Source organism: Hemitrygon akajei, chromosome 5, assembly GCF_048418815.1.
Source record: "Hemitrygon akajei chromosome 5, sHemAka1.3, whole genome shotgun sequence".
Lineage (NCBI taxonomy): Eukaryota > Metazoa > Chordata > Chondrichthyes > Myliobatiformes > Dasyatidae > Hemitrygon > Hemitrygon akajei.
The window spans coordinates 139,631,820-139,656,680 of NC_133128.1; the positions used below are offsets into that span (position 1 = coordinate 139,631,820).

At 40.6% G+C, this 24,861-nt stretch overlaps 1 protein-coding gene across 4 annotated transcripts in view; it reads right to left on the bottom strand.

Moving 5' to 3' along the window:
* Positions 1–24,861, bottom strand: part of agap1 (ArfGAP with GTPase domain, ankyrin repeat and PH domain 1) — a 642,020-nt gene that overhangs the window by 435,553 nt on the left and 181,606 nt on the right. For 2 of the 4 annotated variants that reach the window (XM_073046647.1, XM_073046646.1), the window contains exon 1: positions 13,422–15,198. The exons of the other annotated variants lie outside the window; for them this stretch is intronic. In XM_073046647.1, the coding sequence (XP_072902748.1) occupies positions 13,422–14,895 (1,474 nt within the window). In that variant the 5' untranslated portion in view covers positions 14,896–15,198. Of the gene's footprint in view, positions 1–13,421; positions 15,199–24,861 lie in introns of those variants that run through there. 4 annotated transcript variants of the gene reach the window in all.

Genomic DNA, 24,861 nt, shown 5'->3' on the forward strand with positions numbered 1-24,861 from the left:
ACGCTCAGGTTGGAGGAGCAACACTTTATATTCTATCTGGGTAGCCCCCAACCCGATGGCATGAACATTGATTTCTCCAACTTCTGGTAATGTTCCCCCCCCCACCCCCAGGCTTCACCATACCCTGTTCCCATTTCTCTCTCTCATCTTATCTCCTTACCAGTCCATCACCTCCCTCTGGTGCTCCTTCCTCTTTCCCCTTCTTCCTTGGCCTTCTGTCCTATCAGATTCCCCCTTCTCCAGCCCTGTATGTCTTACACCAATTGACTTCCCAGCTTTTTACTCTCTCCCCCCACTGGTTTCACCAATCATCCTCTACCTTGTAATTCTTCCTCCCCCTCCCCCACCTTCTTACTCTGACTTCTCTTTTTTCTCCAGTCCTGACAAAGGGTCTCGGCCCGAAGCGTCAACTCTTTACTCTTTTGCATAGACACTGCCCGGCCTGCTGAGTTCCTCCAGCACTTTGTGGAATAGGCTCTTCAAGCTGTGCCGCCCAGCAATCCCCCAATTTAATCCTTGCCTAATTACAGGACAATTTACAATGACCAAAATTAACCTAGTTCTCATCATTAATCCTGCCATTTGTACACGAAAATGCATAGATCTTTCAAGTGTTACATTTTTGTATTACCTTCTGCCAGATATAGAGAAACTGTCAACTCCAACCATATTGTTGGCTTTTCCTCCTGAGTCTCCCTCCTCACTTTGTGATTATGGACACCACCAGCTAGAGATGTAGTACTTTGCTCCATCCAACTGTTGCAGCTTAGTAGGCACAGAGCCTCACTCAACTTCAACATCTTTGTCTGGTGTGGCTCCCAGCATACTATTTTGTATTCCTCACAGACCTCCAGTTTGACATCTTGGTTTGATTTAGATCCCAGATTGAAAGTCAGTGGCACAGACTTGCAGCTCCAGGATCCCAGGTACAACCCTGACCTCCAAACGTGATGTCTGAAATTTGGACATTTGTTTCCTCTGTGTGCTCCAGCTTCCTGTTGCACCTCAAAGACATGCTGGCTGGCAGATTAATTGGATGTTATAAATTACCCATATCTCAGGTGGGTGGTAGGACATTCAGGGTCAATTGGTGGATGTGTGAGAAAATAAGTTGCACAGAATTAAGAGAAGGAATGTTCTGGAAACCAGCACAGACTCAATGAGTCAAAATGCCTATTTCACAAGGAAATATAATATATAGAAGACTATGGCATGACAGATTTCTACTGCTGGCCAACTACATCGCATGGGTAACCAATTCTGAGTTGGTGCATCGGTTCTGACTCTGTGCTATTTGCCATGATGGTAAGAAGTAACATGGAGACCACTGTGTGAAGTAGGACTTTGTATTCTTAAGGAGTGCAGTGTGGTCACTCATATTACTGCTACCTTTGATAGATGCACATGCTACAGATAAATTGGTGAGGAGGAGACAGTGGATTTGGTTAGTGGATCAATTTCTTGTGATTCTTTAGTCTCTAACTGCCACAGAACAAGTTTCATAAATTTCATCTCAGATCGCAAGACCCTGCAGCGGATAGCGAGGTCAGCTGAGAAGATCATCGGGGTCTCTCTTCCCGCCATTACGGACATTTACACTACACGCTGCATCCGCAAAGCAAACAGCATTATGAAGGACCCCACGCACCCCTCATACAATCTCTTCTCCCTCCTGCCGTCTGGGAAAAGGCACCGGAGCATTCGGGCTCTCAGGACCAGACTATATAACAGTTTCTTCACCCAAGCTATCAGACTCCTCAATACCCAGAGCCTGGAATGACACCTTACTGCCCTATTGTCTTGTTTATTATTTATTGTAATGCTTGCACTGTTTTTGTGCACTTTATGCTGTCCTGGGTAGGTCTGTAGTCTAGTGTAGTTGTTTTTCTTCCTTTGTGTTTTTTTTTTTACGTAGTTCAGTTTAGTTTTTGTACTGTGTCATGTAACACCATGGTCCTGAAAAAAGCGTTGTCTCATTTTTACTATGTACTGTACCAGCAGTTATGATCGAAATGACAATAAAAGTGACTTGACTTGATAACTTTATACACATCTTTCAAGTAAAATCTCAGCCACCTCCACTTTAGGAAAAACAAACCCAGCCTATCCATTCTCTGAAGAACATAGAGGACTGATTCATCAATCGAGGGCAGGTGACAGTCGGTAATCGGGGATTTACTTGACCAGGTTTGCCCTGATGCTGTAATCCTTTACAAGGCTTGGAGTCCAAGGGCTGACAAGACTATTTCACTCCCACCTGCACATACTGTAACTGTACCACCACCTCAGACAGGATTGGACATACCCAGGGATTGAGATGGAGGAGTCTGATACACTTCCTTAAGCAAGGATTCTATGCATATGATTATGTCCAGCTGCTAGTTTGGCTAAGCTACAGAGGCACACTCTCCATTTAGGCATTAATCCCCAGATGCTCTCAAAGTTTGCAAAGTTGATCAAATTAAAAGTGGCTTTACCTTCTCCAAATTCTGTGCCTAGGTTGAAACCAGTACTTGAACTTATTATCCTCAATGTGTTATAACTATTGAATTATATATATTAGCTTGCTAGATCATTTCAGAGTGCAGGAAAACACCATGTTATCACAGCTAATCACAATCCTCCATAGCAAATGTTATTTTACACCAAAGTCAGAGACTACAAAACAGAAACAGACTCTCTGCTCCAGCTACTTCATGCCAACATGCCTAGTGCCATCTACCTGCACCTGGACCATATCCATTCCAACCCCTTACATCCATCTACCTATCCAAACTTCCCTTAAATGATACAATTCAACCCACATCTACCACCTCAGTTGGCAGCTCATTCCACACTCGCATCACGCTCTGAGTGAATAAGTTTCCCCTCAGACTCCCCGTAAATTTCACCGTTCACCCTTAACCTATGACCTCTGGTTCTAGTTTCATCCAACCTGAGGGGAAAAAACTATGAGGGGGTAGGGTAGAGATATACATAAGATACATTTAATTTTTTTTGTCAAATGGCAAAATCTTGCTCACTCTCATACACACTAGTAATGAGTTACCCAGAAGGTGGTCTGGTATAGATTAAATACCCACTGCTTCTGAGCCAGGGTCACGTGCAAAAGTTCAAACTTAACAGCTCCTGCAAGGGCATGCTAAACACACAAGTATTGTGTACACACAAAGGTGGGCTTGTTTGTGTCCTTGATATGTTTAAGTCAGCCATGAACTCTAGACCCCTCCCTTAACGACTGGCTCAGAAGTAGTATCATCTTTATTATGGGGTGGAATCCTGCAGGGTCCTTTACACGTTCCTGTTCGCAATTTTTCACTTCTGATACTAACCATTTTTGTCCATAAACGTATACTAACTTAATACTGGGTGGGATATTTCAAAAGTTCAAAGGTCATTTAGTATCAAAGCCGGTATCCCTGTACAACTCTGAAATTTGTCTTCTCCAGATGCCACGAAACAAAGAACATGACAGTTGCTCAAAAACATTAAACCCACCCCTCCCTGTATAAGAAAGAACAGCATCCTGTTCATCAATCCTACCCCCCTCACACACAACAGAAAAACTGAATAGGAACATCAACCCCCCCCAAAAAAACAAACCCCTCCCTGCACAAAAAACTAACAGAACATCAACCCCCAAACACTCTCCCCTTCAACAACAAAATGGAAGAGCAACGGGCAATTAAAAAAAAACAGAATATAAAAACCAAGACTGGAAAGAAGTCCATAATCGCAATAGGCCAGTCCATAAATGCACAACCTATGATATCACTGACATCCATCGAAAGAGATTTCATCAAAATTCTGATTATCTCAAGTATTGCACAACAATAAGAGAAGTAAAGTCAGATGTCAGTGGGGAGCTGCAAGCTTTCTCCAGGCATAGCATCAATATAAAGAGTATTTTTAAGAGCTTTTATTCTTGCCTATTGATATAGATTTATATCTTTTAAGCTTTCCAAGTAAACAAACACATCTGACAAAACAATGGAACTGATGAAGCACAGCACAGCAACAAAAGGAAAGAAGGTGGATGGGTCAGTGAGCAGCAGGGATGCCTGGAAAGGTAGATACAATGCTGCATTCCACAGATAGTTCCCTGATAGAGGAAGGGCTGACTAGCCAACAATAATTAAAACTTCCTCTCTTGCCAACTGACAAAGAGAAAAATACACAGTATGTCAAAACTGTGTTTTAAAGGTACACGTTGGAAATAAAATACTGAACTGAAACAAAACATACATCTACTCTTTAAGTAACTATCTGACTACACTGGTAGTTCTGTTTTCCATTTTGAGCTACAAAATAAAAATCAATAATGTGCAATCAAATTCCTCAGATTCAGTACATCTGAAATACTGACTTAATAACATTGACTGAATTTTATGTAGAGTATTCAATCCTGTGTGACAAAGATAAGGTTCCACATATTGAAATATTTCTTTCCTTCCTTAATTTAAACAGCTTATAGTTAGTAGAATTCAACATGAAGAGTGCTGTTGAAATTTAAATTAGCGAGCCCCACACTAATGGGGGAAAGAGGGAATCAGTCTGAAGAACAGTTAAATAACTGCAAAGATCCCAATATATTCAATGAATTCAACTCTGCATAAATGTTCCTTAAAGAAAAAGCTTAACCATTTAAAAGCTAATAAAGCACATGGATTAGGTACAGTGGCAGTTAATATATATGTTTATACGGAACATAAATAGTTTAAAAATGTGTATTTTGCAAGTATGTCTTTTTAAGCAAATATATGTTACTAACACAAAAATAATGCAACTCAGCAAACTCTCCATTCTGGTTATTTTATTAAGAGCACTGAAGTAATCAACACATTCCTCACTCAGAACCACTTCTACAATCAGCCAGAATGTTTACCAATGTAAAATTATTGGCTAAGCAAGATAAATATTCCAATCTAATATTAAACTCTATCAATAAACATAAGAAAATTTTTACAATTCAAGGCACTGGCTTATAGTCGTGAACTGCTATGTTGTTGCAAATTTGGTAATCTAGTCAAGAAATCTACAAATTTGGTCTAAAGCAACATTTGCATTAGGAAGATGCAAATATACTATGCTGTTTAGTCATCTGGTTTCTTCATTACAATGGTAATCTCCTGCCATTTGCAATGATAAAGTGGAAAGCAGGTTTCAGTGCTGAGTTGGTGATGGATCTGAGGCCAAATAAAAACAGAAAAACAATCCTGTAAATTCTGGTTTAACTTGGTTTCTGGAGTAGATGAGTGAGATGTTGAGCTGATAAGGGAGCAATAGGGCAGAAGTCACCAGGTGGCAAAGTATCCATTTATACCAGCAAGGGGAAGTTGGGTGGAGGACTGTTTCTCTCTGGGCTGAAGGGGTAAGAAAAAATTGAGCCATTTTGTGAAATAAAGGGGTTGGAATGTAGGAGTGATGATTATGAAGTTTTGGGGACAAGTTATAACCTGGATTAAAAATTAAATGTTGCATTGACTTTCCAATTCTTTGAATAAAATTAGAAACCCTCAAGTTCTTCAATTAGTACATTATTTCTAACATTCATTATTTTGCAGTGCAGCATGTTACTATATGCATAATACTACAGCTTCATTAGACAATACTTAATGTAAATTTAAATCACATTTGTTGTATTTAGATAATCCAGAGGTTAAATTTCCAGCTATGTTTCCATGTAAATATTATCTTATTCTGATAACAATATTTGCAATCCAAACGCAACATGGCCGCTTATTTTTGGAACCGTACGTAACCTTAAAAGCAGCTATCACATTTTGGATCATGCAACATCTGTAGAGGGAAATGCGACAGTCAAAATATCAGGTCTGGACTGCTGAAGGGTCTCAACCCAAAACAGTCAACTATCCCATTCCCTCCACAGATGCTTTATAAAGCTCTAGTTAGGCTGAACCTGGAGTACTGCATTCCATTCTAGTTGCCCCATTATAAGAAAGGTGTTAGCTTTGGAGAGGTGCAGAAGAGGTTTACCAGGATGCTACTTAGTTTCAAGGGTATGTGCTATAAGAAGAGATTTGATAAACTTGGGTTGTTTTTCCTGGAACAGAAAACACTGATAAGATTAGGAGAGGCATAGATGGAGTAGAGAGCCCATATTGATTTTCCCCACAGATTAAATGTCTAATACCAGAGGGAATGCAAGTCAAGTGAGAGAGCGTATATCCTTTGCAGAGAATGGCAGGTGCCTGAAATGCACCGCTTGGAGTGCTGATGGAGGCAAATTCAATCCGGGCATTCAAACTGCACGTAAATGGAAGAAAATGGAAGGATGTGGAGATTCTGTGGGCAGAAGGGATTAGTTTAGTTGCCCATTTGATTAACTCAGCACAACGTTAAGGACCAAAGGACCTATTCTATGTTGTCAACTATGTCTGATGGCTCTGGGTATGTGTTCACTGCAATTCAGAAAAATGAGGGGTGACGTCACTGAAACCTATCAAATGGTGAAAGGCCTTGATAGAGTGGACGCGAGAGGGTGTTTCCTACGGTGGGACAGTCTAAGACTAGAGGACACAGCCTCAGAATAGAGGGGCTTCCTTTTAGAACACAGATGAAGAGGAATTTATTTCGCCAGAGAGTGATGAACCTGTGGAATTTGTTGCCACAGGTAGCTGTGCAGGCCAAGTCTGTAGGTATATTTAAGGCTGAGGTTTATAGTTCCTTGAATAGTCAGGGCATGAGGGGATACAAGGAGAAGGCAGGAGATTGGGGCTAAGAGGAAAATGGGATCAGCCATGATGAAATGATGGAGAAGATTCGATGGGCCAGATGGCCTAATTCTACTCCTATACCTTATGGTCTTAACTCTAAACAGCCCCTCAAGATGCTTTCAAAAAGTTGCTATATGGTAAAAACACCTAACTTTCTTGCTAAAATACCTGAGAAAGCATCCACATGCAGATTGTACTTGTCCTCCCATCTTCTGAAACCCCTGTATCAGCCACTCCTCATATTCTGCTCTCTGGATTCTTGACATCAGCAATGGGAATTCATCACACTTGAATTCCATCCGATCGTTATCCACTGTGCACACACCAGTAGTTTCCACAACCTGGATCACTTTTACTGCCTTCCTCAGAAGCAAAACATCTCTAAACACAGCAGAAACTGACCACACCAGTCATTAACTGGACTGTAGGGTTCAGTCCCACAAAGGATTGTGCTGTGAATGGCATAATTAAGCATTTTAATATTAATAGATGTTACACACAGCTTTTGTTTTTAATTATGAAAAAAAGAAAATTTATATCCTGATAAGCATTTATTCCAATGATTAATTTACAAGCCCTCCCTACATTAGAAATGCCTGAGTTCAGGACATCTCATACATATGTACAAGCATCTAGGAGACTGGCAGGATGGATGGAAATGGCTGTGGGTATCATTGGCTAAGGTGACATAGGGCATTTCTGCATGCCTCTCCTTCCCCTTGTCACCATCCAATCACTGAGCTGCAAGGGTTGGGTTGAGCAGAACTCAAGAGTGCAAAGTAGACTTGCTCAGTCTTGACTGGTAGCCGTTCATCACACACCCCATCACAGCTCTTTCTGCAGTCCCTTCCATGTACTGTTCTTGTTCACTTCCGACTTACAAACAATTCTCAGAAAGGAGCCCTGCAGTAACAGGGGGAACATCTGTAGCTGGAATACCATCAAATGTTCTGCAAATTCTAGGTGTTATTGCGTTCACAGAACACAAATATTGTGTGTGTGTGTGTGTGTGTGTGTGTGTGTGTGTGTGTGTACAAGTGCAGGCATCTTAGGCCAATGCCGTGCACCTATTTCAGAATTATTACTTGTTTAATTAATCTTATCCACCACATTCACTTCAAATTCCCACAGGCTGATTAGAGTTCTTTCCATTCTTTGGTAAAAATCTATCAGATTACTCATTATTTTCAACAAGATATCTGAAATTTCAGCACTTGAAGCTTAAATATATGTTTGCTCTTTCAAAATAAATTTGAACTGTAAAATCAAAGTTGTTTTTTTTCAAATATTAACTCCTACTGAGGTAATAAAAGAGCACTGATGAGTTATTTACCTCCCACATTGATGATATTCATAAAAAATTGTGCAATTCTGAAACTTAGTTTCTACGCTCTTTTTGTTTGCATCAAGGGAGGAAAGAAGTGCAAAAGCACTTTGCATTTCAGAGCACAATTAAGTGCAAAAGGGAATTTCCCTCTAATCACTGCCAGCAAAAGGTATTTATTTGATAGCTCTTGTGAGCCTTAATCAGACTGTCATTCAGGATACATTATCTGACTTCAATACATAGGTGATTCCACAACCTACGGACACACTTTCAAGGACATCATTACTCATATTCTCAGTATGTTTTGTATTTGCACAGTTTGTCTTATTTTACACATTGGTTATTGGTTGCTCTTCAGGGGTAGTTTTTCTTTGAGTCTATTCTATTTCTACTGTGAATGTCTGCAAGAAAATGAATCTCAGGGTAGTATATGGTGACATATACCAACTTTGATAATAAATTGACTTTGAGTACATATTCAAGTCTGAAACTGCAATACAATGTTGAAATTTCAGCTTAATGCATTTCAGATGAGGTATTAAACTAAAAAACATCTGCCTGATCCCAATTTTTCAGGTGGATGCAAAAGATCCCAAGACAGTTTGAAAGATCACAGAGCGTTCTTCAATCCCTGACAGATATTACTCTCTTAACCAGATCTACCTAAACCAAATCAAAAATGGGGACCCATCTCATTCTCACAGAAAACAATGCAGACCAAGTTACTCAATGTGGAGGAGGCAAATGGATTTCCAAACAGACAGACAGACAGGCATACTTTACTGATCCTGAGGGAAATTGGTTTTCATTACCGTCGCACCAACCAAGAATATTGTAGAAATATAGCAATATAAAACCATAAATAATTAAATAATAATAGGTAAATTATGCCAAGTAGAAATAAGTCCAGGACCAGCCTGTTGCCTCAGGGTGTCTGACACTCCGAGGGAGGAGTTGTAAAGTTTGATGGCCACAGGCAGGAATGACTTCCTATGACGCTCAGTGTTGCATCTCGGTAGAATGAGACTCTGGCTGAACGTACTCCTGTGCCTAACCAGTACATTATGGAGTGGATGGGAGACATTGTCCAAGATGGCATGCAACTTGGACAGCATCCTCTTTTCAGACACCACCGTCAGAGAGTCCAGTTCCACCCCCACATCATCACTGGCCTTACAAATGAGTTTGTTGATTTGTTGGTGTCTGCTACCCTCAGCCTGCTGCCCCAGCACACAACAGCAAACATGACAGCACTGGCCACCACAGACTCGTAGGACATCCTCAGCATCGTCCGGCAGATGTTAAAGGACCTCAGTCTCCTCAGGAAATAGAGACAGCTCTGACCCTTCTTGTAGACAGCCTCAGTGTTCTTTGACCAGTCCAGTTTATTGTCAATTCGTATCCCCGGGTATTTGTAATCCTTCACCATGTCCACACTGACCCCTTGGATGGAAACAGGGGTCACCGGTGCCTTAGTCCTCCTCAGGTCCACCACCAGCTCCGTAGTCTTTTTCACATTAAGCTGCAGATGATTCTGCTCGCACCATGTGACAAAGTTTCCCACTGTAGCCCTGTACTCAGCCTCATCTCCCTTGTTGATGCATCCAACTATGGCAGAGTCATCAGAAAACTTTTGAAGATGGCAAGACTCTGTGCAGTAGTTGAAGTCCGTCCGAGGTGTAGATGGTGAAGAGAAAGGGAGACAGGACAGTCCCCTGTGGAGCCCCAGTGCTGCTGACCACTCTGTCTGACACACAGTGTTGCAAGCGCACGTACTGTGATGCTTGTAGGCATCAAGAATTACATGGCGAAAGCAGGGTATAGTATTGAGACAGAACAGCCATGATCAACAGAGCAGCCTTGAAGGACCTAAAGAACTAATCCTGCTCCTATTTTCCTCTGTCTCTATGTTTCAATTTAATAATGTTGTTATAATGTTGTACATATATAACAGTGAGGCAACACAGTAGTGCCCGAGCATTTTAAGCTACTCTATTAATTTAAGTTCATTCCCACCCACCCCCAATCTCAGAAAAACCCAGGAGGACAGATTACTACTTCCCATGAGGTACACTTTGACTTCACTGAGATGCTGATTTGATGCTGAATAGAGCACAGGCCTGTGACATTGTCCAAGTTCACCAGGAACTTGTGTAAAATGCAAAAAGTAAACCTGTTTTCTGAGTCCTGATGAAGGGTCTTGGCCCTAAACATCAACTGCTTATTCCTCTCCATATTTGCTGCCTGACCTGCTGAGTTCCTCCAGCATTTCTGTGCGTGTTACTCTCCATTTCACACATCTGCAGAATCTAATGCACAAAAGCAAACCTCATCAGGTCTTACTTCTTGGGCAGAGCGTAGACTAAGACTTGGACAGTTTGAGACCTTTGAGCTCAGCCAGATCTGAGCAATTAAAGGAAAGATCATGGCTCACATTGTGTATCCAACATCCAAAGGCTTAGCTGGCTCTACGTATCAGAATGCTTTTGCATTAACAAAATCAAACAAACATAACAGGAAATTTAGAGACTTAATAAAACAATTTCACACTGGGTATCCAACACTTCATGTATTTAAACTTGGAAAATGGCAAATGCTAATTTCGGGCTTGTCAAGGGAATTGAATTATTAATTCAAGAAAAAAAGTTACAGATGTCAAAATACAGCATCAATACATATTGTGCACATTAAATGAAATTCTCAATCTTCCCCCATGCTGTTTTCTTCATGTGAGGAGTGAATAGCAAGAAGGGACAATGCAATGGAAACTGGCAACAGTTGAGAGCCAGCTTTAAACCATTTCTCTTTGTTTTCTCATCTAATAACTTGTTGAAACCAGTGCCATCCTTCAAGGAAACTTGGGTAATAAATGTGTGTTAATGCTTGAATTCACATTCAAAATTCCCAGGGACAGAACTGAAATCAAACTACATTTACAATTTTTGCCACTTTTTGCTAATTTCCTGTACAAAACAAACCACCATTTTCTTCTTTTTGCTCTCAGATTTTCACTTCAATCCAAGCCACTAAGGGTCCACTACCTTTTATCTCTGCAGACCAATATCAGAAAAACATTAGATTTCTTACCAGAGCTCTTCATTTGTCTGCCAAAGTAGTAACACTACTAGGATTTAAAATTAAGGAATTGTTAACTACATGTCAACAATGATTTTTGTTGCCATGAATTAGTTAATGGAATCTGGATATCACTAGCAAAGATGACATTTGTCATTTATCCTTGTACTGAATAGGCAGTTCGTCATTCACAGTAACGCTGAGTCTCAAGTCACATATTACCCAAGCTGAATAAGGATAACTGATTTTTTCCTTGTAAGACATTAGTGAAATGGGTGGGATTTTTGTAAGAATCCAGTACTTTCAATGTTACTGCTATTGAGGGTAGTCTCTTCTTCCTAAATTCCAGGTGATTTTAAATTTGAACTAGTGTCTTTGGATCAATGGCCCAGAAAACGATTTGCTTGTCCAATAAGTATGATGCTGCATACTATTAATTAAGTGCATGCTTTAACTATTGAAAGATGGGACTTCATGTTTTCTTATTTGAATAGTTTAATGTACATTTCCAACAATCATGGGTTTCAGATATCACAAAATGACATTTCCCACTTTTCATAACAAGGGATCTGCTTTTGCTACTGCTGATGAAAAAGTGATAGCAGTCTGGGATTTGATTTTTTGCCAATCCAGTATCCTATGCAGAGTTCTGGTCACTCAGCTATTGCAAGGGCATATTTGCAGAAGAGGGAATGCAACAAACATTTGCTAAAGAGAATGAGCAGGTTGAGTGGTTGTTTTCCTGAATATTTCAGTGATTGATAGTTTAGATGCAAGGATGATAGCGTTCTGGCTGGAATATTTAAAGCCTGGAACAATCTCACATTAAACTTTCAAAATTCACTCTGCTTGGAAACTGAACCCTCCAAGAGGATAACAACATTGTCGTAGGGTCTGAAGGTTTGCATGCCTCAATGATCCAGAGAACTATGTTGGCTAGAGTCAGGGCCTTGTGCTTTGGCTCTCGGTGGGGTCACCCATGCCAAATGATAGAAGCCAGTGGTCCTACAGTCCTCCAGGTACAGGGGTTCTGCTCAGGGCTAACAACCCTGACTGGTCAATAAAAATGGTTAAAGAAACTGCAATGAAGAATCCTTCTATATCTGTGTGCAATGTTATGGGCAGAGATGGAGGACCTCCATTGCTGCCCTAAACAGGCAGTAAAAAAAATGGGAAGTAAACAGACCCTGACCCAATTCCATTTTAGCTTAATCTTATGTGATCAAGATCTCAAAGTAGCAGAAAAAGCAATACCATTCCCTACCTGATTTCAAGTCTAGCTGCAAATCAAATCCCATTTCTGACAGAAGTCTTGGAAAAGTCTCTACCTAATTCTTAATGGAACTCTATGATAATTACTTATTGGAAGAATCAGTAATTGTCTAGAATGATGTTCACCAACCGTCAATGTCACACTACCAATGCTTTCCTTAAAATGCACATCTAATATCTTGCTGTCAAAACTCCTTCACATTTGGCAAAGTCACTTATAAACATGCCCCAAATTAAAACACTACAGAGAATAGTGTACAGAATTGCCAAGAGAGGTGGAGAGAATACTAAAAAAAACTTCGGGTAAGAAAATGTTTTTTAGTTTTCAAAAGCCTGATACCTTTGGAACAACATCAAACAATGATATTTAGTAAATGCATTAAAATATTTTTGTTTCTATTACAGAACAGAACTTAAGCTAAATGTTATTTGGTAACGAAATGGATGAGAAATGTATGGAATTTTCATTATTCAATTTTGCTCAAATGAATAAAAACTGAGCTGTAATATACCAGATTATCAGTCATGGTGCAGAACGCCAGACTAATATTCTTCAAAAACTAACCACGAAATAATTTTCTTCTACCAGTCACAAATGCTGTATTTTATAATTCTTTACGTTCTGTAATTACAAGCTTTCAGGCTACCAAATGCACAGAAAGTACCAGCCATCTTAATGCTAAATTATTGTTCTTGCCTTTCCTAAAAAGAAATTGAACGAAATCCATTAGAGACTCAAATGGTCAGAATTAATAACCATCATATTTTTGTAGAAACACTTCTGCGTCATTTTAACAACAATTATTGATAAACTCGCTCGTAGAGCAGCTCCCATTTCCCGCATCGCTTAAATTACTGCTCACCTGCACCTCCCCCCACCCCCACCTCCCAGCAAATGTATGCTAACCTTCTGGTGCTCCTATCAATTTTTAAAGAGATAAAACCACGCAAGTATCCGAACAAATTAACAGAAGATCGCGCCAAAGAGCAAAGCACAATCAATTCCATACCGTTTTGAGAAGTATTTTCATCAATGCTCTCGCTGCTGGACTGCTCAAGAGTTGAGCCGCTTTTCTTGTGGCTACTGGGATACCCCCTGGATTTGGAAACAAAATCTCTGTGTGATTTTCCATATGGACTTGTAACAGGTGTTGAAGTGCCGTCGCGCTTTGAGAAAATGCCGCTGAAAAACCTGAAGAGTTTGTGTTCTTGGGAACTGGATCTCACGCCACCTGTTATAAAACCGTCCTTTCCCATTTCCCGGTTTTCAGAGAGCTTATGAATATCACTATTATCTAAAGTCCTGTTCTTCCTTTTACCCCTCTCCCACCGCTCTTGTTCAGACAGTGGGTCCGTTTTATTGAGAACTTCTCCGACGTCCAAGGTGTTCCGTTTCTCATTCGTAGAAGACTCGCCACAATACGGCTTTTGGATTTTGAATTCACCCGCAGCTTCCACGCCAGAGAGGCAGCTGGAGCTGCCATGATGTTTCTCTTTTGATAACGCTTTAAATCTCACCAACTCTCCATTCCAATGCCTGAAACTGAAGCTGAAGCTTCTTCTGAGTAAACTCGGGTGCCTTTTGTCCGTTGCTAACGATAACGGCGGGGTTTGCTTAATAGCTTCGACACGAGAAGATTCAGAAGCCAAGGATGAATCTCCTGCAGGGGCCACTGATAATAAACCAGGCTCTCCTCGTGAAATGGGTTGCTTGGAAAAATCAGGCTCTGAAGATACTGCTACTAACTCCTTATCCTTCAAGATGCTTTTCAATGAATCATTTAAATTTCTTTTCGTGGTTACCTCGCTTTTCCTCAAAGCAGATCTACCACCTGATTTCCTGGGGAAAGGCGCCTCTGCATCGGGGGGCTCCGAAGATGGCGAGAACTCCTTCCCACGAATTGTTTTGGTCGGATCTCCTTCTTCACTTGCTTCGGGGCAAGTTCCACCACCCTGAACGTCCTTTGCCTGGTTAGGGCTCTTTCGCCCAGGAACCTGATCTCTGGATTCAGTCCCTGTTCCCAATCGCTCGGTCCAATTTTTTTTGTTCTTCAACTCAACATCCACGGCAGCCAGCATGCTGCTGGGTCTGACTGAAGCTCCATCTCTACGCCTCAAGGTGACCAGGTCTTTGGTCGGCGTGCCCTTGAGTTTGCACGCCTGATCGCGGGACCTCCTAGCCACCTTCAGTCTGCCCAGTTCCAGGTGCCCGGTGCTGAAGGTCCGAAAGCTCCGGAGGCTTCCCTGCGCCTCAAATTCATCCTCTGCTTCGCTGCCCTCGGCCGGGCACAGGCTCCCGGGCCTCTGAGTCCCACCGGCTTCCGAAGCCCCCTGGTGTCGGGGGGAAGGAGGAGCTGTACTCCCGCTCTCGGCCGGGGTGGCCTCCCGCTTGACGAGAGTAAGTGAGATGCGATAGACCGTCTTCCTCTGAGGAGTGCCCCTCTTCATCATCTCGGGGTACGGCTCGCTATCCAGAAGGTACATGGCTCCTCTCCAGCTCCTGCCTATTAGAGCAGAGGACCGGGCAAGCAGCCGGAGCGGATGCAGACCCACCTCACACAGGGAGCAGCGTGCACACGGGCTCAGGTGTGCGGAGAACCCGTGCGGTCGAACTGAATGCCATTAATTCCCCTCCTCCTCCGGCATGTAAGCGTGCAGTGGGTTCAATGGTAGATCGCTCGCCTGCGACCTGCAGCGCTGGACAATCAAAGAGTATTTCCGGGCTCCCACCGAGCCAAGCATCTTCCCAAATGAGCCGAGCAGCGACTTGCAATCCGCCAGCCGGCGTGTACAAGCACCGACTCACGGGGGCGGGGGAAGAGACAGACAGAAAGAGAAAGAGAGAGAGAGAGAGAGAGAGATCCAAACACCGGTCTGGATCTCCGCCGAACCGCGGGAATGGACTTAGACAAAACGCGAGCTTTTCAAACAACAGGACACATTAAATCACGTCAACAGCGTACAGTTCTGCGGTTAACGCATTTTTCGAAAACGTAAAGTGAAATTTAGGAAACCATGAAAATTTGCTAAAACATTTCTAAATTTCACTGTTTTTTTAGGGTTTATCTGGAGCAGTGTACTGCAAACTTGTGCAAAAAGAACATCACAAACTCAAATCCTATTATTTGCAATAATGTAGAAAGTGTCAATAAACATCCACTATTTGCACGATTCCAACAAAAATAAAAGTTATGGAAAACAATGCTAGAGAAAGGACCCTGACTCAAAATAATAACATCACCAATAACTGGTTTCCCCACATTGACAGAAACGGAAATGCTCAGTCAAGCAAAGTATCAATTAAGAGCTCTAATCAAGTATGATGCATCATGAAAATAATTCCAAAAGCCTTACCAAACTGGCAAATTACTTCTCATTTCAGTAGCTCCAAAGAAATTCTAAATAAAACCCTAGCCCTGTAAGGTTTGCGGTATAACACAAGCTGAAATCAATCACAGTGGCCTTGGTTTCCATCCCTGTTATTTGTCAAGGCAGCCGATTTCAGACAGAATCGTGGAAGCACTACAATTAACAACAATCTATATTTACATGGTAGTTTAAAGCAGTATAATAACTCAACTGGCTCTGTGGGAGCTTTAGCAAACAGAATTTGATCCTTGAAATAAGGAGGCTTAAGAAGAGATGCTCAAAAATAGAGCAAGGGAATTCTCAGGGTTGAAAGCAGAACAGTAAAGCTCCAAGGGACATCCCCTCCAGCATGGTAAATGGTTCATTACTGTCACTTTTGTATGCCATCCAATTAGATAATTTCGTTACAAAAGTGCATCGAGTTATTACAAGGGAAATCGGTAACAGAATGAAGTTTATTTATTTATTTTAAGGTACACTGGTCCTCCAGAGGAAGAATTAAATAGGACAGAGTTGAAGGAGTATAAAAATCCAAGTGGGCTGTGCAGGTGGCTACAAAGGTATGAGGGAGCAAAACAACATAGGGATTTGAGACCAGGGATAAACATTTTAAAAACTGAGATATTGCTGGTTTGAGGTGCAATGTACGACAGTGATTCAAAAGTAATGCATGGAGGATTTAGAGAGAGTGAGCATCAGAGTAACTCATATTTAAAAGGTGAAAAAAAATGGGCAAGGAGGAAAAGCCAGAAGAAACAGGATAAATGAGGAAAAATGCAAACAAAAGTCAAGGAAAAGTGGGTGTGAAGAAATAGAGGGGGAAATAAGGGAAGGTGAGGTGGGGTGGAAAATTAGAAAATCAGGTGATGGGGATAGGAAGGCAGAAAGGGGAGAATGGCATAAAATGAGGAACGAATGGAAATGAGAGAATAGAGGGTGAAGAATCAGGAGAAATTACAGGACAGAGGAAAATTGTGAAGAGTGTAAAAATGGAATGGGGTAGAAGAATGTGAGCTGGTAGAAAATAGTGAGCTGTGGATATAGAGGGATAGATGAAAAATGAAGAATAGAAAAAATGATGAAGCAGTGGGAAAAAGGGAGAAATGAAAAAGAACAGCAGGGTGAGTAGAAAAACATGGAAAGAGGAAGAATGCAAGAAAAAAGGTGAGGTGTGCAAATGAATAGGGCAAAAAATGTGCACAGAAACAGGAAAGTGGGATAAGGAGTTAAAACATTTTGGAGGCAAAAAATAATGGTGGGGAGAAGGTTGGGGGGAAAAGTAGGTAGTTGTCAGTCAGGGGAGAACTGGAGCAGTTAAATCAATGAAACAAACATCATAGCAACACTTCAATTAAAAAAAAATCAGTAGCCTTGGTCCTGTATGGTACATCATATGTCAGACTAACTCATATTTGAAGTTACTATTGAATAGCTGTTAAAAACCTTGTACAAAGAAAGAAATAAGTTTTACATGCAAAACATTTTGTGAAATGTTTCTTGTCTCTATTATAATTGAACCCACAGTGCTATGTAAAATATGCTCCAAACATGTTTCTCTCCACATGTTTACACTGGGTGGAGGTCGATAGGTTCTTGATTAGTCAGGGTGTCAAAGGTTATGGGAAGAAGACAGCAGAATGGGGTTGAGCCATGATGAAATGCTGGAGCAGATTCGATGGACCAGATAGACTAAACCTGCTTCTATATCCCATGGCCTTATGGATATCCACTACGTTTATTACCTTTACATCAAGAACTAGAACTTCATTACTTCATTCATTATTTATGCCACTGTTCATTCAGAATAAATGCAACTTAAAACTATACTTATTCTAAAATCATTTATGCTTGTAGACAAATAGTCTGAACCAACAAACTAAAAGGGTTGAAATCAACACACAATTTAACATATTTTGTTGATACAAACTCATTATCTTGGAAACAATTTTAAGTAAAAAATAACCATTATACTGATGCTGGGATGCATCCTGGGGTGCACTGGGACACACGATCAGTGATGTAACCTGGGGTCATGGGGTGTTTTGGGTCTTTCTATAGACACTCTCACCCAGGTGACCCAGCCAGGGTTGGTCAGGCCCCAGCTTACGTCCCAGCAGCATCGGTCATACTTCGAGATCCACAGCCATCTGGAGGCTCGCTCAGCAGCCTCTGTGACAGCACTGATGGCTCTTCTCTTTGCAGCCCCCATAAAGCCAAAGAAAGAGTGGAAAATTAGAAAACAAATGCTATTGGAATTCCCTTCAAGTACAAATTACCCAATAATAACTTAATATAACTGTATAATAAATTCAATAACTAACTTTATAGCAAAGTAAAACATTAATATATTAAAATAAATAAAAACATGCATTTTCCAAAAAGCTCTCTGGAACATGAGAATTATTTATAGACTGGAACTCATTCTATTTATGAAGCTACATTCTCCTCTGGGAATTTCAGCAAGGGGGAAGCCAAACATCACCTTAATTAAAGCCATTTAATGTCACATAAAGATACTTCCCAAATCACATATTGTGCTGTAGTGCACTGGGTCAGTGAACAAAAATAAAAGTTAAGTGGGTTAGTTTACCCCAAGTTACAAAAAAGTTCTATTCTTGATGGTGCTATCATTAGTGTTAGCACACCTCCATCTTAAAGGAAGTAGAAAAAGTGCAAACCTTCTTGGATCTCATTACTAAAGGAAACACATGTAACGAGCAAAGTTTCCAGGTCCACGCTGAAGAGGCATACATCAACCATAGCAAAAGTAAAGGCAACTACTGTCCATGAAGTTGTGGACACCTTTTAATTAAAAAAATACTAATTTTTGACAATGGTGATCACTGGATATGCTGTATCACATCAGCTAGGGGTGTTGGGAAAGTCCAGAGCAAAATCTTTTGAAAACAAAAAAATGTATACTATGGCACAGGACAAAACAGTGTCAGAATATCCTACGTTAAACTGCATAGTTAAATTCCACAAAATCAAATCATTGTACTAATACTGTGTGACTATCAGAATTTCTCAACCACGTTCCCATTCATCCAAGTCCTCGATCACTGATATGGTTTTCAACCCCATCACCCCAAATATGATGCTTTTTTTGGAATTGTATTCCTTCCCACTTAGACATTTTCCAGCTCTGTAATGACATTGCTGCTCTCTCATTATTCACCACAGTCAAACAATTAAATCAATTTCTTGTCATTTCCCATTCAAGCCTCTCCTTCAAACCATATCCTTTAATCACCTTCCTTTCAACTTCTGAATTCTTCATCACCAATTTCTCACTGACCAGAAACTCAATCTAACTAGCCACAAAAATACAAGAGATTCTGCAGATGCTGGAAATCCAGAGTAACACACACACACACATATAATGCTGGAAGAATTCAACAGGTCAGGCAGCACCTATTGAGAGGAATAAACAGTTGAAATTTTGGGCCGAAGTCCTTGTGGTGGAAAGATCGGAGGCTGAATACATTGTAGCAAATGACTCACCTTCAGACACCATGTGATAGAGAGTGCCCGGTAAATGCTCTCCTTGTACACACACAAACATTGCCTGGTCGTGCTGAGTGTACACTTGGTCTTCCCTTGCATATCCTCATAATGGGTCCTAAAGCGAGTTGATGCACTCAGTTTGGCTTTATGGTGCCATTCCCACCATACATTTCTTTAGTAATGGGGATTTGTAACATGTGTACATATGTAGTCTTAATGTTTTCATGTGTAGTCTTAAGTTAATTTTTGTTGGTAATTGAAGATGGTATATCCTTGTGCCAAGAGAAAAAGGGCTCTTTGCCCCCAGTGAGGGGAGAGACCAGGGCTGCCAGGAGTTCAAACTGGAGAAAAATAGTATGCAGCTATTATTGTGCTTTATGGTGGATATTGACAGTATTCTTTTCACTAATTTAAGTTTTATTTTTGACACACATAATAAACACCCTTGCACTGAAGTGCTAAGCTACTCCTTTGGCCGGAACTGATGATCTACACACCCCCATTGCCTCCTGAATAAACCACAGATCAGGAGCATGGAGGCACTCTCTCCATTGGCTTTGATGAATTCAGCTCCAGCCCTCAGGAAACTCAACACCATCCAGTTAGTACTTGACTGGCATCATATCAACATTCCTTCTCCCACGCTAGCACAGAGTATCTGCAGCTTGTACTGGCTACAAAATGTTACTTACCCTGGCTACTTCAACAGCTCCTCACAAACCTCTGTCACCAACACGGACATGGGTAAAGGCAGATGAAAACATCACCACCTGCAGGGTTCCTTCCAAAGTGCTCACCATCCAGATTCAGAGATACACCCTGGTCCTTCATCAGTACTGGGTCTAAATGTTCGAACTCCCTACCAAATGCATTGCGGGACTATTTTCACAAAATGAGTTCCAGCAGTCCAGAAAGAAAGTGTGCACCACCAGAATAGCATAGGAGGTAGTAGTGCTGTTCCACAGGTCCAGAGACCCAGCTCCAAATCTGACCTGGTGCTGTCTGTGTATAGTTCATACGTTTTTCTGGGTTTACTCCATATGCCAAAGCGATGCAGGTTAACTGGTTGAAGTAAATGACTTCCAGTGTAGATGAATGGTGAGGGGAGTGGCAAGGTAGGGGAAATGGAGGTGCAACAGAGGATAAAAAAATGGGATTGGAGAGGATGGGTGTCTGATGGTCAGCACAGCTAAAACAGTCATTTCTGTGCTGGATTACTCTCAAAATGATTCCTGACAAAGGGTCTCCGCCTCAAACATCGACTCTATTCCTCTCCATAAATGCTGTCTGATCTGCTGAGTTCCTCCAGCAATTTGTATGTGCTACTCTTGAATTCCAGCATCTGCAGAATCACTTGTGGTTATTATCGGTACTGAATTATCCTACAACAACTTTCTCTGCTGTGAGTAGAGATGGCCAATAAATGCTGGTCTTGAGGGTAACACGCAGATCTTGAAAATGAATCAATAGAATGAACTACATGGACACATTTAGACTATGTGGAATGAAACTATATGCTACCCATGTCAGTGACATAGAATGAAGCCAACCTCACCGCAACATTGATCTGTCTATTGAAGAAGTTTCTAGATGATTCCCTGCATCAGACCAATGAGTAGAATTCTGTCTCCTTTAGGCCCAGAGCTTGTGTCAATAACTGGAGGATTCAGACACAGCTTTCTCACACTGTTCCTCATAGCAACATTAATGCTGTTCACAACAGTTGAGTCTTCCTGCAAGTGATTTCAGAGTCTTTCATTTATTCATTTTTGAAAATCTGATCGCTGGCAATATCTCGCAATTTGTTTAAAATTGTATGCAATTATTCCGCCAAAAAATCTTACACTGCAGCAGCCCAGCCTCCTTGGAGTCCGCTCAAAGAACGTGGATGGTTCCCTCACCTAGCATATTAGTTTTGAGAGGGACAAGAACTTGAAAACCTCTGGTCAGCAAAAGATTTTCCAGCATCCAGAGACAGTAGTATTCTTGTTTGTCACAGGCAAGCTCTCTTGTATTGAGCATTGAAGGAAGACAATGGCTATACAGTGAATGCTGCAATGACAACTGTTTACATTGTCACCAAATCTTCTTGAGCAATTGAATACAAATCAGACAGATTCTAACTCCTTGAGCCTGACAAATAGATCATCAGAAACTATAAATTGCATTTCCCTAATTGACGTCAGGGCTGCATGATAGGACATTGGTCAGCGCATTACTTCACTGCACCAGCAATCATGATCAGGGCTCAATTCCCACCATTGTCTGTAAGGAGATTTTGTGTTCTTCCCGAATACAAGTGGGTTTCCTCTGAGTTCTACATTTTGTCCCCACATTCCAAAGACATGTAGGTTAGGGTAACTAAATGGTATGCATGCTATGTTTGTGCTGGAAGCACAGTGACACTTGCAGGTTGCCCCGAACACAATCCTTGTGTCGGTCATTGACACAAACAATGTGTTTCTCTGAACGTTTTGATATTTCAATGTACTGTGACAAATAAAGCTAATCTCTTTAAACAATCTTGAAAAATTGTAAACACAAGGGATTCTGCAGATGATGGAAATCCACAGCAATACACACATATGCTGGAAGAACTCAGACAGCAACTACAGAAAGGAATAAACATTAAGCCGAGGCCCCTCATTGGACTGGAAAGGAAGGGAGTAGAGCTACAATAAGAAGGTGGTGGGAAGGGAAGGACTGCAAGCTAGAAGGTGATAGGTGAAGCCAGGTAGTTGGGGAAAGGATGATGAAGTAAGAAGCCGAGAGGTGAGAGGTGGAAAAAGTAAAGGGCTAGAGAAGAAGGAATTTGATAGGAGAGGAGAGTGGACCATTGGTGAAAGGGAAGGAGGGTGGCACCAGGGAGAGGGGAAAAGTTACTGGAAGTTAGGGAGATTAATATTATTGCCATCAGGTTGGGGGCTACCAAACAGAATATGAGGTGTTGTCCCTCCAGCCTGAGAGTCGCTACATTAAGTCTCTTCCATAGCTGTGTGTGACAAACCTGTACAGTAAATATTGTTGTTCACTACAATTCTTCTGGATTTTTTTTTACAGTATAATCCAGATACTTTTGGAGTGACACAGACAATGGTGTCACTCTGGGAAAAATTCCTTTGCTATAACAGGAGGTCAATAAGGCAGAACTTTGAGCTGTGACAGGAACTAGGAAGACTTCTCCATAAATACAGTAACCCACCCTTGCAGATAATAATTATCACATCTTTAAGCTCCTCTGGCATGTTCTCTTCCCAGATGAAGGTATAGAGGTCATAAACTTGCAGCCAAAGTATTTCAGCACTATGATCTCAGGCTTCAGCGGGGATTGTGCTGTTGAGGCCCTGATGTGTTTTCATCTTTGGGCAATCCTTTCAACATTTTGATGAACCAAGTATCGCTGAGTTGTAGGATGCCATCAAGGACATTAACTTAAAAGACTGGGTTTTGCTTGAGATGTTCGAAGTATTCTTTCAAGACAACCTCTCTCTCTGTAATAAGCCAACTTCAATTCTTGGCTCTCAGGAAGTCTGGGTTCTTGGATTTTTGTGCTCTTGATATCCATTTGTTGCCCATCCCAACTGTTCAGGAGATGGTGATCAACCAACTTCTTGAACCCACATTAGCCTACCACAGATGCTACCCAGATGTTAGTACTTTTATTTAAATGTGTTTTTAAAAACAAACCATCACAAGATCCGTATTTTCAACAAAATGAACTAGTTATTTTTCCAATACAGTAGAAGTGGAAATTAGGGCAATGTGGTTGGACCACACATATCCATGGTTATTATGCAACTTGTCCAGTATTTCACAGCAATACTGAAAGGTGCAAGTACTACTGCAGGATGACTATTTGCATAATAGGCATGTACGAGTGCAATGTTGCTTGTCATGATCTGAAAAATGTTAAGAGATACCTTTTAATTGATCTTGCATATAATGAATTTTAATGGAATTCTCACAAAGCAGCCGAGAATTACCAGGACAAGCTTATCAATAAGTAAAAGTTGTTTAAAATGTGAGGGAAGGAAAGGAATTTATGAAGTAAATACCCACATTAACCATGTTATTTGGTGATTGGCTTTTTGCTTTAAGTGATTTAATTTAATGCTATAAAAATAAGTTTTACAGTGGTACTGAAAGCATAACTAATTGAAAACAGTTGGTTTGTTAATAAGGGTGGCAGGATTCTAACTGAAAAATATCTTAAACAAATGTTATCAATTTGTATATTTTTTTAATAAAATATTTCGAACACATGACCATTGTTATTTTGAACCAAACTGTCACAAGAAAGGATACAATAGTATCATAATGCTATACTTCCCAAAACACAACTATTTTTTGGTACTATAACCTGCCCAAAACACCATTGTATTAAACACACAGAACCAGAAATACTCACCCAACCTTCCCTCACAAAACACTACATTGTGGAATTTTCAGAATAAACATTATTTTCTCATTGTAAAAATATTTGACTGAAACTCCAAAGTATTTACATCAATCTTTATACTAGTCAGTTACTTTGGAAGTTTGGTATTTAGATGGTTCCCTATGCTGAATGAAAGCCAGCATGTTCCATAAACACAAAACTCTTCAACTAATGTTTCCTGACTTCTTATTTATCCTTCCTTTCTTTCAACACCATATGTTCTTCAGAGATGCACCCCACTGACAGTATCAGAACATGACAGGTTGCAGGAAAGCATGTTGCCAAGGAGCAATGCAAGCAGGATATAATGTACATCGGCAATTGAGCGCTGATCTGCAATGCACAATCCCTGCAAAAAGCAACACTATATTTAGTATTGTTAATCTCAACTTGTAAAAATATTATATGCATTTATATATCACTTTCAAATCACTCTCAGGGAATTCCATAATGTTTCATCTTCTATGACTTACATTTAGCTGCGGGTCACTCTTGCAATGTGGAATACGTAGCAGTCAATTTATGTGCAGCAAGCTCCCACAAATATCAAGTTGCTATTAACCACATAATAATGGCTTCAAAACTCTAAAGAGAATTCATTAATTCAAAACAACTTTCTCCCATTACAGATACTGCTTGACTTGCAAAGTCTTTTCAGCATTTTCTGTTTTACTTCAGAATTCCAGCCTTTCATATCAGTTTTAAAATTCAGTTAAGTGCAAAGCACAAAAGATATTTTCTCTTGCTTGTCTTTAAATACTGTTGTGGGATCTTTCACACCTACTTGACAGAAGACAGGATTTGCACTACTTATTTTTTCATATTCCTTATTGTAATTTAGAGTTTTTATGTATTGCACTGTACTGCTGCTGCAAATTAACAAATTTCACAACATGCAATATGTTCTGTGATAATAAATCTGACTCTGATTAATCTCTCATCCAGAAGTTGCTCCCTCTCAGTGCAGCTCTTATTATTCACAAAGCATGATAATCAGTTTTACTCTTAATGATAAACGCACGCATACTTTGAGGTTTTATACAAAATTAAACCTCTGCAGTGGATAAAATTATTATTTTTTTAAATCCAGAAATTAATTTACTAATTTTTTTTAAAAGGTTTCCAAATGGTTTCAC